At 47.2% G+C, this 16,567-nt stretch overlaps 1 protein-coding gene across 3 annotated transcripts in view; it reads left to right on the forward strand.

Moving 5' to 3' along the window:
- The window catches only part of TEC (tec protein tyrosine kinase), a 97,901-nt gene that overhangs the window by 64,588 nt on the left and 16,746 nt on the right, over positions 1–16,567 (forward strand). For 2 of the 3 annotated variants that reach the window (XM_050947692.1, XM_050947690.1), the window contains exons 5-10: positions 3,539–3,667; positions 5,603–5,643; positions 6,794–6,975; positions 13,617–13,682; positions 15,582–15,636; positions 15,831–15,910. In XM_050947692.1, the coding sequence (XP_050803649.1) occupies positions 3,539–3,667; positions 5,603–5,643; positions 6,794–6,975; positions 13,617–13,682; positions 15,582–15,636; positions 15,831–15,910 (553 nt within the window). The remainder of the gene's footprint in view (positions 1–3,538; positions 3,668–5,602; positions 5,644–6,793; positions 6,976–13,616; positions 13,683–15,581; positions 15,637–15,830; positions 15,911–16,567) is intronic. The other variant, XM_050947691.1, reaches the window with a different exon arrangement.

The raw sequence follows: 16,567 nt of genomic DNA on the forward strand, positions 1-16,567 counted from the left end.
GGACCTGCAGTCCTGTGCACCAGGTCCCAATGCCTGGAGGGGGGAACTGAACCCAGCTAGACTTGCGGGATCAGATTCACAGGAACTGCCACTGAATGGTGAGCATAGTGCGGGTTCTTCAATCACCTCTCCTACATGTTCCCAGGACCTTCCGTCCTCGGGGGCAGGATCCCCCCCCCACCCCAGGGTTCCCGTGTGACCCTTTGACACATTCTGGCAACCTAAATTTGGTTCATGAGAAACCCTGGTTCGTTTGAGAAACCCTGGACTAAGACTTGCAAATATACCTCCTTAGTAATATTACAGTCTATTATCTGTAGGACCTTACCAAATTCACGGTCCATTTTGGTCAATTTCGTGGTCATAGAACTGTAAAAATAATCAATTTCATGATTTCAGATGTTTACATCTGAAATTTCAGAGTGTTATAACTGGGGGGGGGTCCAAATCCAAAAGGAGATCATGGGTGTGTGTGTTGCAAAGCTATTGTAGGGAGGTCATGGGATTGCCACCCTTACTTCTGTGCTGCTGCTGGCAGGGGTGCTGCCATCAGAGCTTGGTGCCACGCTCTAAAGTCAGTGCCACCGCCAGCAGCAGTGCAAAAGTGAGGGTCACTCACCAGGTCTGAGGGGATGGGTTACCCTATGCCCAGGTTTTCCCAGCAGCATCTCCACCCAGATCAGGGGCAGACAGCTGGGGTCACAGCATCCCGCCCAGGTTGGGGGCTGACAACCACCTTCACTTCTGCGCTGCCTTCAAAGCTGGGCTCCCATTCAGCAGCCATGGAGCTTCCTGCAATGGGGGAGATTCCCAAAGATGGGTCTGACCTGGCTCCAGGAGCAGCCCCTGTAGGGAAACAGGAAGTCCCATCCCTCCTCAGTCCAGGCTGGGACTAGCAGTGTAGCTCATCCCATGGTAGAAGCCCCTGGTTGGAGTACACTCAGCCCTGCTCCTCCCCTACAATAGCCAGATTGCATGGAGGAGATTAGATTTCATGATCGAGACACATTTTTCCTGGCTGTGAATTTGGAAGGGCCATAATTATTTGTACTGAGATAGCACCTGGGAGCCCGGGACAGATCAGGACCTTCTGCTACATTCTGTACAAACATAGGACAATAAGGTAGCTTGTAAAGTCCCTGGGGGCAGAAATTAAGAATACCTTATGCTACAATCCTGTCATTTATTACAGGCTAAGAAGGGTCAGAACATGTAAGTCTTCTAATAAACAGCTACTGTAGGAAGTTTATTTGTGATTCAATGGATAGCATTCTTATCTCTGAATGACACTGAACCAATTCGTCAATAAGGTACCAGGAAGCACAGTGTTACTGTAGGTGCTGTCTTTTGGATGATCTGTAAAACTAAAGTTTTGACCACTTATGATCATTAAAGACCTTAGAGCTACTTTTTGCAAGAAAAGGATTTGGTAATGGTGGTAGGTTGGCCCACATTCTATCATTGGCAGTTACATCTTATCTATACAAATTTCAGTCTCACTGATATTATGCGTAATTTCCAGTCCTAAATTTTGTTTAGCATTTCTGTGCACTATTTAAAGTTGCTTCTTTCATCCAGCAGCAGACAATTTTGGTGATAGGAGATATGATCCATACGAGCAGTTTGGATATCAATTTAAATTGCTAAGGCACTTTGAGACCTTTTACAAGCAAATCACTTTGTAAATTAATTACTGCAGTGCTACTGCTTTTTTGACTTTGATACTTCAAATTCAAACCTTTTTTCACTACAAATCTACTGCTGGAAATATTTTAGTAGAGCAGTAAAGTACTAAAAAGCAGATATATCTCTGTAAGCTGGACACGCGGGGTCTGATTTGCTTTAGTGTGCAGCTTAAACTATGCACTGCAGCAGTATGTGCATGTGTTGGAGGAACAGTGGGGGCTGTAAACAAGATGATTCTTTGCTCCAGCTTCCAAGCATTTAAGCTGTACCACCTGTGTCTCATGCTTGTGCATCCTCTCACTTGCTGACCCAAATGACAAGAGAGAGAGGGGAAAAACAAACAAACCCAGGAGCACAGGGACGCACAAGCATGAGAATGACTCCACAGTCCGGTGGTTAGTGCATTCAACCAGGTGTGAGACACAGGATCCAGTCCCCCTGCTCCAGACATTCTAATTATTTATCCAGAGTGCAACAGCTTCAACTGGAGAGATTAATAAAGTCTCTCATCAGAATATCCTGTAGCCAAATGGTTAAAGCACTCCCCTTAGAGATGGCAAATTTTTTTCTTCTCACCCACGCCCCTCAGGTGGAGCATGGACTTGAACCAGGGGTCTCCCATATCCCAGGTGAGAACCTTAACCACTGGGCTAAAAGATATGAAGGAGGTCTTCCCCTCCCCCAGCTGTTTTGTGTGAACTCACGTGAGGGGCCCAATCCAGCAGATGGCTTCTCAAACATATACTGGATTGGACCCCATATGTGACTTGGGCGGCCAAACGAAAAGCCTATCTTCTCCTGATGTGTAAATCACTCTTGGACACAGGCAGGGAGAAAGGTGCCTGAATACCTAGTGGGAGGCAGCAGTGTGTATGCCCAAAGGCAGAAACATAGGTGTCTAGGGAACTTTTACTGCAAAAACTTAGGCAGCAAGTGAGTTTGGGTGCCTACAGGGTTTAACAGGTGGTTAAGTGCATCCCAGTAGTGCCAAAACCAGGTCTTAGGCACCTAAAATAGGGAATTAGGTTCCCAGCTCTTTTTGTGCTTTCAGGTCTATGTCATTTCATGCACTATAATCACAATTACTGCAGGTGCAGTAAAACATATGGCTATCTAGGAGTTTGTATAAAAGGCCTGATGAAAAAATCAGCTTCTGCAGAATGTTCTCAGAGAGGCCATCACTGCTGTGCACCAATTGCCCTGTGTCCCTGTCAAAGCAGACGTGTTGGAATACATTAGTAATATTATGTATTGCTATATTTTTAAAGTTAAACAGAGCTATTGATGGCACAGGTTAACTAGGTTCAGACTTAGGTCTATAAAGTAGGTTCCTATGAGAGCAGCTCACATTATATCATGTTTGGCCTTTCTTCTGGGCTGTTTGCTGGCTGTACATTTCTGAAACTGAACCCCTCAGATTCAGAGCTTCGAAAAACTGTAGGCAGCAATACTTCGCTGATTACATAATGCACTCAGTGGCATTACCACTGTGTCACATGAAATCTTGAGATAGGCAATGCTGTTACTTTGATGCTCTTCATAATAAAGCTACCCTAAAATGCTGGACTCTTTCAACTAGCTCCATTAAAGTGAATTGTTAAACAATACTCTGGGCGCCCAAAAGCATTCTTGTGGAGAAGTCATTCTGTAGTTTGATGAAATTATCACCTACATTATGACTGTATGATACCCACATTAACTTGTAACGAATCTCTCAAGAGTAGTAATATTGCAATAAGTACCAGAAGTAGTATTGATTATGCCCTTGTGTTAAGTGTTATAGTATTTATGAATTAATAACATGAAATTATTCTTATTAGAGCTCATACTATTTACCATTTACTTTTTATAGAAATAAAGAAAAATAGTAATATAATGGTAAAGTATCATCCTAAATTCTGGACAGAAGGAATTTATCAGTGTTGCAGACAAACAGAAAAGTTAGCACCTGGCTGTGAAAAATACAATCTTTTTGAAAACAGTAAGTATGTATGTTTTTCCTATATATCACCATTTTAGCTTGATTTCATCTATCTACTTACATGACCCTTATTATTATAATATCTGAGCACCTTCCTTAAACACATCTAATAAATCATGAGTGAACAATGTAACGTTGCAAAAAAAGCAAACATCATTCTGGGATGTATTAGCAGAAGTGTTGTAAGCAAGACATGAGACTTCTGGTCTGCTCCATGCTGATTAGGCCTCAACTGGAGTATTGTGCCCAGTTCTGGGTGCCACATTTCAGGAAAAATGTGGACAAAGTCCACTTCAATTGGAGAAAGTCCAGAGAAGAGCAACAAAAATGATTAAAAGTCTAGAATACGTGACCCATGATGGAAGACTGAAAAAAATGGGTTTGTTTAGTCTGGAGAAGAGAAAACTGAAAGGAAACGTGATCCCAGTTTTTAAGTATATAAAAGGTTGTTATAAGGAGGAGGGAGAAAAATTGTTCTGCTTAACTTCAGAGGATATGACAAGAAGCAATGGGCTTAAAATTCAGCAAGGGGGTTTAAGTTGGACGTGAAGAAAAACTTCCTGTCAGGGTGGTTAAGCACTGGAATCTTCATCGCAGATTTTTAAGAGCAGGTTAGACAAACACCTTCCAGGGTTGGTCTAGATAATACTTAGTCCTGCCATGAGTGCAGGGGACTGGACTAGATGACCTCTTGAGGTCCCTTCCAGTCCTACGATTCTATGAGCCTGATATTTTTATTTATTTTTTATTTTTATACCAGTGTAAATCAAGAATAACTGTGTTGGAGTCAGTGTAATTACACCAGTGTAAAAATGATAGAGGAAGAGAATCAGGACCAATACATGTAGGGAAATAGGACAAAATTTCCATAAATGTGTACACTAGACTGTGTGTGCCCAAACCCAAATTATGCCTAGCTGAACTCTGATTTCCATATGCATATTGCTGTTTGTACATGTAAATCATGGGTTGTGAATGCATGACAGTGTAGATGCACTCTGGCATGCAAACTGGCCCTAACTATAGTAAATACTCCACCTATATGTATAGGATTAATTTAGACCCTAATTCAGGAAAGTATCCATATTAAGGAAAGCACTTAAGCATGTGCTTAAGTCCAGTTGACGTCAGTGGACTTATTAGGCCTTAAATGGCAACAGTGAGGCCTACTTAGAAATGTTTAAGGCCTGATTCATAAATTATTATTATTTATTATTTGTACTGTAGCACCAAAAGACCCCAATCATGATCATGGTCAGCCTGATTCTGCTAGGCACTATACAGACAGGAAGATAGTAATCCCTTCCCTGACATATGTACAGTGGAGTCCTCCAAGCTAAATAGGACTTGAGTTTTTAATGTAAGAAAACAAACAGAAAAAAATGCCTCTTTTTGGGTGAAGGTGCAGCGAACAGACAAACCTTTTCAAGCCTTCTCTATATACCATAAATACGCAAAAAAGGGCTCAAGCACAGAGTTTTTCCCATGCCTCTGAGTATCTCCTGAGAAGTTTCTTTTAAATTTAATTTTGAATATCCTTTTGGTGGGTTTTAGGCTTTTAAAAAGAAATTCCTTTTAGTTTTTATCTTCAAATTAGTGCTATATACTCACAATTTTAACGTCAACTTAATGATTTTTTTTTCTTGAGATGGAATTTACATGTTCTGTGGATAGATATAGAATTCAGTCTTTAGGTCTGCCAGGTATGCACTTTTCCATTAAATTCAATTTACCGGTACATTTTGTCTTGCTAAGTATGGCTTTACAGAGCTTTTTATCAGAGTTGCTTTTGTTTTCTCTGAGTTAAAAGTTTGTACTAATTGGAGGGCTGGTTAAGATGTTAAAAATCTTGTCTGAATTTTAAAATCTTTTATATTATTGTTTATCAGCATATTTATAAATGTAACATAGTTACTTTTACTGCATTGCTTTTAGGCATAAGGAAATCACCTTCTCCAATACCAGATAAAAATAAGGTAGGTGGAATCTTCAGAACATTGAGTAGTTCACTGCAATTGACTGAGAAGGGTTTTGTATACAGTATTTAGGTTCACTATAATATGTTTCTTTCAAGGATTAGGGTCCAATCTTGCAAGCACTGTCAGGCATAGAGCCTGATCCAGCTCAAACTGACATTAATGGACTTTCTATTTATTACAGTGGGATTTGGATTGGCCCCTAGTGATTATTACTTTGAATAGCCCTATTGACTTGAATTAGAGTACCCACCATAGTAGGCATTATGGTTGGTGATAAATGTTTATAAGATCGAGCCCTTTTATAGTTAATAGATGGTTTAAAAACAATAAGCCAGTATGTAAAATGCTTAACAAATTTGCCTAAATTGTTCAAATATCATATGTGTAAAGAGAACCCTTTCTCTCCCTGCCAGAGTCCTTCAACCTTCCCCTGCCAAGGGCTCAGTATCCCCCCATTTCCCCTCTCCTTAAACCTGGGTCCCCTATTTCTCCTTTCTACCCTTGCCCCCATCTTTCTTTCCTCTCATGCCAGGAGCTCTGTATGCTCCCTCTTTCCTCACGCCCCAGCATTCCCATCATGATAGTGGTTGAGTGCACCCCATTTCCCCCTCACCCAAAGCCAGGATCTCCCCTAATCCTTCTTTCCCCACCATTATTTTTTCTCTTCTTCCTGTGTGGAAGATAAGTCACTGGGGAACCTGATTTGCAACAGGTTAAACTCTAATGGGAGGATAAGCAGAACTGAGATGGGGTATTGTTATGCTGAGAGATGTTTAATGGGTGACATCAACCAGTTTTTTACTCTCTAGAGAGTTGAAGCGGTGCTTGAAGCTTTGGCCGTATTAAACATATGGCAGGGGCTATGTTTCCCATTTTCCCCTTCAAATTTTCCAATTTTCCCCCAAATCAGCAGGGCTCTGCTCATTGACACCTATAACATTTCCCTCACGTTTTGGAATTGATCAGTTCTGGCATTCAAAAGTTATGATGTTACACCCAAATTCCTTCAAGTTGAGTGCAGGACCTTGCAAGCTCAGCTAACTAGTTATTGAATAAGTTCAGAATTAACCCAGCCTTCGTCTTCAATGTCTTAATGAGTGTTTTGCTTTGCCTGAATGGAATACTAGTAATTTTATCTCATTTTCAGCGAAGGCCTCCACCACCTGTTCCCCCAGCTGAGGAAGATGAAGATGAAGATGAGGAAATAGTAGTAGCAATGTATGATTTTCAACCCACAGAGTCTCATGATTTGAGACTTGAGAGAGGTGAAGAATATACAATAATTGAAAAAAATGACATTCATTGGTGGAAAGCAAGAGATAAATATGGGTGAGACGCATTTCCATCCTTTATGCACCCACCGTACTATTGAGTAAGACTATTCCCTTATTGCAGTAATTTATATTGATTATGCCAATTAAATAACAAGAATAATGTACCTAAAAGCTAGATGTGTTTAGCTGCCCAGATCTGATTTTGAGTCACAATCCTACTGTCTGATCCATGTTCATGGACCTTTATGCCCACAAGGAATCCCATTAAACCCAGTGGGGCTCTGCACAAACCATTTTGCAGAGCTGGGGGCTTTTAGGTAAAATTCCTGTGATACTTCAGAGTTTTTAAACTAAAATGTACTCAGTTTTAATTTTTACAGAAAAACAAACAGAACAAACACCCCCATACCGTTTCCCATTGTAGGGGTCCGCTATTGGGGTTCACCCCTCTCTGGGGTGGCTGGGGGCCAGGCCGCATCACTACCTGGGGCAACAATCTCAGTTCAGGGCTCAGACCCTCAGACAGAGGCTGAGCCAACAGTTCAGTCTAGTAAGCCCAGGCCCTCGAGGCAACAAACAATACTGCAGGGCTCAGACTCTTAGGAAGGGCTGAGCAAGCAGTTCAGTTTATCCAGCCCAGGCCCTGGATCAGGATGGGGCAACAAACAGTAGTGCAGGGCTCAGACCCTTAGGCAGGGGCTGAGCACGCAGTTCAGTTATCAAGCCCAGGCCCTGGATCAGGGCAGGGCAACAAACAGTGGTGCAGGGCTCAGACCCTCAGGCAGGGGCTGAGCAAGCAATTCAGTTTATAAAGCCCAGGCCCTAGATCAGGGCGGGGCAACAAACAGTGGTGCAGGGCTCAGACCCTCAGGCAGGGGCTGAGAAAGCAGCAGGGGAGGTGCCAGGGTTTTTGGTGCCCTAGGTGCAGGGCCGGCTCGCCGGTCCCGCGGCTCTGGTGGACCTCCCACAGGCATTCCTGCGGACGGTCCGCTGGTCCCGTGGCTCCGGTGGACCTGCCACAGGCGTGCCTGCGGATGCTGCACCGGAGCCGCGGGACCAGCAGACCCTCTGCAGGAACGTCTGCGGGAGGTCCACTGGAGCAGTCTGCCGCCGTCCCAAATCCGGTCGCCTAAATGGAAGCGTCGGCCCTGGCAAGCAGTTCAGTTTATCCAGCCCAGGCCCTGGATCAGGGCGGGGCAACAAACCCTGGTGCAGGGCTCAGACCCTCAGGCAGGGGCTGAGCAAACAGTTCAGTTTATAGAAGGTAAGAGGCCCAGGCTTCTGGGCCTGAGCGTTGGGGTAAGGGAGAGACTGCCACCCGTGAGTGGGGTGGCAGCGGGGACGCAGGCCCGCCCACTCCTCTGCATCCCAGCCCGAGGCCCTAACAGCGGTAGGCAACCTGTGGCTGTGTCAGTGGGGATCCTGGCCGCAACACACTGACATTGGCTCTGTGGTTTGGCTGCAGCCAGACTAGGGTCGTCTGCCCCCGGGCTACTTCCAGACTCCCCCTTGGGGCTTACCTGGATCCTGGGGTCATCCTCCGCAGAGTCCAGGTGCATGGGTTCGTCCCAGCTGGGGCTGGAGGGCAGGTCCGACAGCTCTTCGGGGTAGCGAGCACGGGGAAGCTCCGGCAGCTCCTCTGGATAACGAGCACGGGGAAGCTCCAGCAGCTCCTCTGGGTAGCGAGCATGGGCAAGTTCTGGCCACTCTGGGCGGCTAGCCTGGGTTGCAGGAGTCTCCCAGTCCTGAGCTCCCAGAGGGATGTCCGCTCGCTCTGGCCACTGGCGCCTCACTGAGCTCGGAGGGACCGCCTTTATACTTCCGAGTTGGCGCTTGACCCTTTGCGGGGCGGGCTGAGAGCTCTGTAGCTCTGCCCAGTCCAGTCTCCGGCTGGGCTCTTCGTCCTCCAGGGCGGCTGGGAGCCAGACTGCCTCACTGCACGCCCCTCCACTCAAGTCTGGCTCCCGTGTGGCGGGGCCAGACCCTTCCATGCCTCCCATGCGGGAAAGAAAGTCCGCATTAGTGTGGTACTTCCTGGCCCTGTGGTGAACCGTAAAAGCATAGGGCTGTAATGCCAGGTACCACCGATGCAGCCTCATATTATGGTCTTTCATTTGGGCCAGCCATTGGAGTGCAGCGTGATCAGTAACGAGCGTGAATGGGGCTCCAAGGAGATAATACCGCAATGCATCACAAGCCCACTTTACGGTGAGGGCCTCCTTTTCCACTACCGTGTAGTTTTTCTCCCGGGGGAACAGCTTCCTGCTGATATAGACAACCGGATGTTCTTCTCCGTTGACTTCTTGGGAGAGGACAGCCCCTAGTCCCATCTCCGAGGCGTCTGTCTGGAGAACAAATGCCTGGTCAAAATCAGGGCTATATAGGACCGGTTTGCGGCAGAGGCTTGCCTTGAGTGTCTGAAATTGTCACACTCTTGGGTCCATCTTACTTGCCGCGGGCTGTCATTGGTCAACAAACTCATCAAGGGGGCCGCAATAACCACAAATTGGGGAATGAACCGCCGATAGTAGCCAGCTAGTCCCAGGAACTGGCGTACCTGGCATTTTGTGGCCGGTGGAGGGAAGGTTGCAATGGCCTGAACTTTTCCCACAAGGGGTTTTACTTGTCCATTCCCGATGGTATATCCCAGGTAGGTCGTTTCTTGCCAACCAATACGGCACTTCTTTGGGTTGGTGGTCAACCTGGCTGCCCGCAGGGACCTCAGAACAGCGGCTATCCGCTCAAGGTGTTTCTCCTATTGGCGACTATAAATAACCACATCATCCAGGTAGGCGGCTGCGTAGTCCCAGTGGGGCTGGAGGAGGTCCATCGGCTGCTGAAATGTGGCCAGGGCCCTATGGAGGCCGAAGGGCATCCGGGTAAACTGATACAGGTCCGTAGGGATGGCAAAAGTGGTCTTCTCCTTGGAGACTGGCTTGAGGGGGATCTGCCAATACCCCTTGCTCAGTCAAGGGTGGTGATGTAACGGGCCTCTCCCAACTGGCCGAGTAGCTCATCTACCTGGGGCATTGGGTATGCATCGAACTTCGAGATGGCATTAATGCATCTGAAATCGATGCAGAACTGTTAGGTGCCATCTGGCTTCGGTACCAGCACTACTGGGCTGTGCCATTCGCTTTGTGCCGGCTCGATGACTCCCAAGTCCAGCGTGGCCCGTACTTCCTCCTCGACGACCTGTCGGACATGATACGGCAAGGGCCTGGTCGCACCTCGGATCACCACGCGGGCTCGGTCTGAATGGTGTGCTGGACGAGGGTGGTGTATCCTGGTTGGGTTATGAAGGTGCGAGGGAGCGCATGTAGGAAACACCGGGTCTGTTTAAGTTGTTCCGCTGTCAGCGTCTCTCCAAGCTGTGGTCCTTCGGAGTCTTCCAGACCTGTTACCTGGGGGCCCAGCTCGGGTTCCGGTGGGTAGGGGTTAATTAACAGCTCTTCTCGCTCCCGCCACGGTTTGAGAAGGTTCACGTGGTAGCGTTGCCTTTTCTTGTGCCGGTTGGGCTGCTGGCTCTTGTACGTGACAGGCCCGATCTTTCGGACCACCTCATAAGGCCCTTGCCACCAGGCCACAATCTTTGATTCACTGGAGGGGAGGAGGAGTAGAACCCGATCTCCGGATTGGAAGTCGCGAGTCCGTGCCTCGCGGTTGTTGGTTTGGGCCTGAGTTTCTTGAGCGGCCTTCAAATTCTCGCGCGCCAGGGCCCCAGCCTGCGCAAGGCGCTCCTGGAGCTGGAGTACATATTTTAAGAGGCCCTGGGCAGGTGACGGGGCTTGCTCCCATGTCTCCTGCATTAGGTCCAAGAGGCCCCATGGGCGTCGACTGTACAGTAGTTCCAACGGGGAGAACTTGGTAGATGACTGTGGAACCTCCCGAACCACCAGGAGCAGAGGTGGAAGTAACTGGTCCCAGCGGCGGAGATCATCTTGGGGAAACTTGCGTAGCATGTTCTTAAGAGTCCGATTAAACCGTTCTACCAACCCATCGTTCTGGGGGTGGTAGACCGACGTGCGTAGCTGCTTGATTCCCAAGACCTCACACACCTGCTGCAATACCCGAGAAGTAAAGTTGGTGCCCTAGTCCGTAAGGATCTCCCGGGGCAAGCCTACGCGTGCGAAGATCTTCACGAGCTCGCCTGCAATGCTGCGGGCCGTGATGCTTCAGAGGAGTGTGGCCTCGAGGAACTGGGTAGCATAATCCACCATTACCAGTATATACTGGAACCCTGCAACGCTTTTGGGGAGCGGGCCCACCAGGTCCATGGCCACCCGCTCGAAGGGGGTTTCGATTAAGGGCATGGGGATCGGGGTGCCTTAGGGGTCTGGGCCGGAGTGGCCAACTGGCAGTCTGGGCAGGACTTACAATAGTTCCTCACCTCCTGGTGTACGCCCGGCCAGAAGAAGCGTGTCAAAATCCGGGACAGCGTCTTCTCGTGGCCTAGGTGTCCAGCCACTGGGATGTCGTGGGCTAGTTTCATGATGGCTCGCTGATGGCACCAGGGCACGAGGAGTTGAGTCTGGGACTCCCCCGTACGGGGGTCCCTCTCGACCCGATAAAGTTGTTCCTGCCGCAGTTCAAAGTGTGGTCAGTGGGCTGCCTGGTGGGGATCAGTGATGGTGCCGTCGACAGCGGCCAATTGTTCGTACGCCCGCTTGAGCGTGTGATCGGCCCTTTGATCGTGGCAAAAGTCAGTCTGAAGCGGGGGCTCCTCAATCGCTTCCGAGGGAAAGTCCTCTGATTCGCTCGTCAGTTCGGTGGGGTCGGCTGCTTCCCCTTCCTCTCCCCCGGTCTCAGTGGGATCTCCTTCCAAGGCTGGTGTGACCCTCGGGCGTTCACTGGTGTTGCAGCGGAGGACTTCTGCGAACTCTGGCCAGTCCCGCCCCAGGATCACTGGGTATGCAAGGCGCGGGGCTAGACCCACCACCATTGGTCGAGTAACCCCCTCTACTGTTAGCTGGGCCCGAGTACTGGGGTATGGCCCAATGTCCCCGTGGATACACTGCAGCCGGATCATCCCCAGGCGGGTGTCGGCCTGGGGGCCTAAGGTTTGGCGGACCAGCGTCTGGCCGCAGCCTGAATCAATGAGGGCCACCTTTGGGTAACCCTCCATGACCCAGGGCACTGTGATCTTGGCAGCTTGGGGACGCTGGGCACGGGCTTCCCCAGAGCAGACCTGGCCAAAGTTGCACTCTATCGCTGGGCAATCCCATCGTAGATGACCGTACTCCCTGCAGAAAAAACAGGGCCCAAGGTCTGCTCGTCCCGGCCAGGGATGTGTTCCTACGGTTCCCCGGGGAGGGTTACGGGTGGCCTCCCGCGCCACTGGAGAAGGGGCTGGAGCTTGTCGCCCTGCGGCCTCCGTGGGTTGGGGTGGGGGCTTGGGACCCCGGTAGAAAACTCAAGAGTTGGCCCTGGCGGGAGCCCCCCACCTCTCGGGGTTGGGGCGCCCCACCCTGGGGGGGGGAGGGACTACTCGACTAGTCGGACCCACCGGTGTCTCAGCTGCCAGAAAGTTCTCCATCAGGGTGATGGCAGCGGCTAGCATGGTAGGCCGATGGCGGAGGACCCAGGCCTTTCCTCGTGGTGGGAGGATGTGGATAAATTGTTCCAACACGATCTGCTCTGTGAGCTCCATTGGCATTCGAGCTGCAACCACCGCTTGCATGCTTCTCTTAGTTCCTGGGCCACCATCCGGGGCCGGGCCCTGGTGGGGTAGGCCAGGCTCCGAAACTGCTGCCGGAAGGTCTCCAGACTCACGTCCAGGGCATCTAAAATTGCGGCCTTTACTTGGTTGTAGTCCTGGGCCGCCTCCGTGGACAGGCCCTGATAGACCGTCTGAGCGGTCCCCATCAGGTACAGGGCCAGGAGGGAAGCCCATTGGTTCTGGGCGCACCCCACGACAACCGCTACCTGCTCAAACGTTACGAGGAAGGCTTCTGGATCATCGCTGGCTCATCTTCGTTAGCCGGATAGGCCGGGTTAGCTGCGGGGTCCCCTCCGGGCCTCCCGGCTGCGGTTCTACGGGTCGGGACAGCACCGTCGCAAACTGTTGTAAGCATTGCCGCTGGAAGTCTTGATGCTGGGTGGTCAAGTCCTGAATCAGCTGGTGCTGCTGGGCTCCTAGCTGTTCGACCAGCTGTTGTTGTTGCTGGAGCTGGGCGGCCCGCTGCTCCGGCTGCTGCTGCAACTGGGCCGCCTGCTGTCGTTCCTGGCTCCCTGTCAAGAAAGCGAAGAGCTGGGACAGATCCATCTCTCGGGGAGGGGGGTTCTCTCCCCCGCAGCCCCTTTCTCACAGGGGTCGAGGGCTCGGGCCCACATTCTGGGTGGAAGTCTCCACTTCTGGTACCACGTGTAGGGGTCCGCTATTGGGGTTCACCCCTCTCTGGGGCAGCTGAGGGCTAGGCTGCCTCACTACCTGAGGCAACAACGACAGTTCAGGGCTCAGACCCTCAGACAGGGGCTGAGCCAACAGTTCAGTCTAGTAAGCCCAGGCCCTCGGGGCAACAAACAATACTGCAGGGCTCAGACCCTTAGATAGGTCAATTATAAGGTAAAAGAGTGCTCGTGACCTTTACTAATTAGCAATGTGAAGAACTGTTTTAAGAATACATTCTGTATCTTCTTACTCAGATTGTATCGTGATTAAAGTTTATGGTGCAATGTTTCTCTTATTCTTTCTAGAAGCACAGGATATATTCCAAGCAACTATGTAACAGGAAAGAAGTCCAACAACCTTGATCAGTATGAGTAAGTGAATATTAGCATAAAAGTGGGAAATAGGATAAAATAAACCTTAAGCTTTAGCAATTACAAGGATATATTTTAAAAATAAATCTGTATAAATTTATAGATTACATAACGAAGATCAGAAGTGGAACTTTTCAAAAGATTTGAAGTACATTTTTTTTCTGATTCTTCTTTCACTATCACTGTTTCATTGTGGTAAATATCTTGATTTACAGTGATGGAAATGAGAGGAGATTGTCATGTACTTTTGGGTCCAAATTTGAGCAACAGCAAAGTAGTATTGCTAGGACAAGGGAAACATTTAAGGAACTTCATCTGTTATAAGTCTGTGTTGAATCTTTCATGTGAAGTGGCATGGTCATCTGAAAGGAATCTGACTATAAAAGAATAAAGTAGTGTCCTTTATTCTCCACTGCACCCAAGCAATGAACATAAGCAGCACAATGAAAATATAGATGACCAGAGAATCTGGACCAGTAAGTCCAAATTTGAACAAAAGAGATATCCGTGTGCAGTTTAAACATTTGTACATTCAATCAGCTAATCAAATATAAACAACTGGAAATACAACAAGCATTTTACAACAATATAGGTAATTATGAACTACTTATGAGAGACTTGAGAGGATGGAAGTTATGAAGCTCTTTCGTAATCCTGTTTCTTCGAATTAAAATTTTGTTTTAAAATATCAGGTTATGAACAAGAGCAGGCATAAACTACTGTGCTGATATATTAAAAACTTACTAAAGTTTCGTATGAACTCATACTAAATAAAATTAAACTGCAAGAAAAGATATGTAAAGCAGTCTATAAAACTACATTACTAATTACAAAACTTTGGTCCAAATTATTTATGACTCACATTTCTATTTTTTGGCCAAAGATAGATATTCTTTAGGGATTCATTTTCTCATCTTTACTAGATGTTACTCATTCTTTTCCAACATTACTCCCTGAGTTTTGAGACTTTTATTGAGCGTCTTGCCTTGCTCTGTGCTATGAAATTAATAAGGAGAGATACGAAGAAATCATGCTGAATTCTCTGGTGCAACCACTTTGCACCTCATCACCAGCATGCTGTAGTCTGGTTCTAACCAGCTCAGGGAGAATTACTCTGGTGCAAAAGAGAGAGCTGTTAGAGATTTAGCCTTGTAGTATTACTTTCTAGTGTTGCAGAGCTGATGTAGGGGCTGGACTTGTATGCTACTTTTTCCCAAATTCCAGTGTAATGGGGAAAGAGGGCATAGCTGAGACATGCGATACCATGCCAATCCCCAGCTGTGTTTTTGACTGCTGTGGCCCATCGGTAGCTGGCATAAATTTGAACACCTCTTTGGCTGTTCTAACCTAGCACACAGGATTGGCTATGCACTGAACTAGCACCAAGATCAGGGATGTGCAAAGGTAAACTTTGATTCACTTCTAACTTGCACTCTGAATAGATCAGTTACCCTCTAAAATCTAACCAACAAACTCATACCTTACTAATAAGCCCAATTAGTAACTAGATGATTGGTGTGTAAACAGCCTGTTCAAGATTTAGTTAAGAGTTCAGTTGCTTACGATCTTTCACTGAAATGACAGCTGTTAATACACATATTTGACTGGTATTATGGTGGCAGAGTAAGTTATATTACCTGAACTTTATTGTGCTCCATGCTTTTGTTAGAGTCTACTGAGTTTGTTTCAGAATGGTTCTGTCTATAAACTACACAATGTAATGATGACTGAAACTTCTTGTAAATTCACTGTATTTCAATAGATTCAGTTCTTGTCCTCAGGTTCTGCAAACTATGTTGACTCTGTTTGACTTCCTGTCTTACATAAAACAATGTTATGCAGTTACTAAGTTTTTTTTTAATTGCTAACATCTTTAAGAGTTTAGAATTTTTTTTCCAGATGGTATTGCAGAAATCTGAACAGAAGTAAGGCAGAACAACTTCTCAGAGATGAGGTAAGTATTTGTATTATTGTATCAATCCAGCACAAAATTGTTAACAAATGGAATTCTCTTAACGGTAGCTCCTCTTATTAAAAATGAAATGATCAGTTAACTCTGACTCATGAAAATATCAGGGAGCACAAGTAAAAAGAAAGGCAGCATAACATTGCTTGGAGCCTAAAATTGTAATTGTGCTTGGATTTCAGGATAAAGAAGGTGGTTTTGTGGTGAGGGACTCTAGTCAGCCGGGTCTGTATACGGTATCTCTTTATACAAAATATGGAGGGTAAGTTACTGTTGTCACTAATTACAGTTTCTGTTGTTTACATTTGATTTGCATAGACACATGAGCTCACAGGTTACAAAAAGGAGATTTATTTGTTCAACAAAGAAATAAACCCAATATTTTAAAAGGTGGATGCCTAAAATTAGCCCCCTGAATCCACAGTTAGGCATCTAAATGTGTAACCTTATTTTCAGAGGTGCTGAGCACTCACTGCTGTTACTGGGATCAGTGCAAGTTGAAAGTGCTCAGCACCTCTTAAAATTGGACCATTTGCTGAAGTGGTTAACTTTAGGTATCCAACTTGGAAGTTTTGGCCTAAATTTTACAGCCTTGATAATGCCTTTAAGACAAAGGCCCACTTTGGGAGTGGTGCAAATTCCTGCTGCACCAAAAGGGTCTCTGAGACACATTGTACTTAAAAGCACTGCAGTGCCTCCAGGAGCTTCAGGGAGGGCAGGGAGAGCACAGCCAGTGATACCCTTGAAGTGGGTACAAGTGCTTTAATCAGTGTACCAAGGGACCAATGACACAGAACAATACATAGGAGTGAGCCCACTCATCATCGCCTCCTCTGTACACAGTACTGCCACTGTGGGTGCTAATCTTACACAGTCTTTGAGCTCTATGACCACAGTGATTGTTACAGCTGTTGTATGG

Source organism: Gopherus flavomarginatus, chromosome 3 (assembly GCF_025201925.1).
Source record: "Gopherus flavomarginatus isolate rGopFla2 chromosome 3, rGopFla2.mat.asm, whole genome shotgun sequence".
Classification (NCBI taxonomy): Eukaryota; Metazoa; Chordata; order Testudines; family Testudinidae; genus Gopherus; species Gopherus flavomarginatus.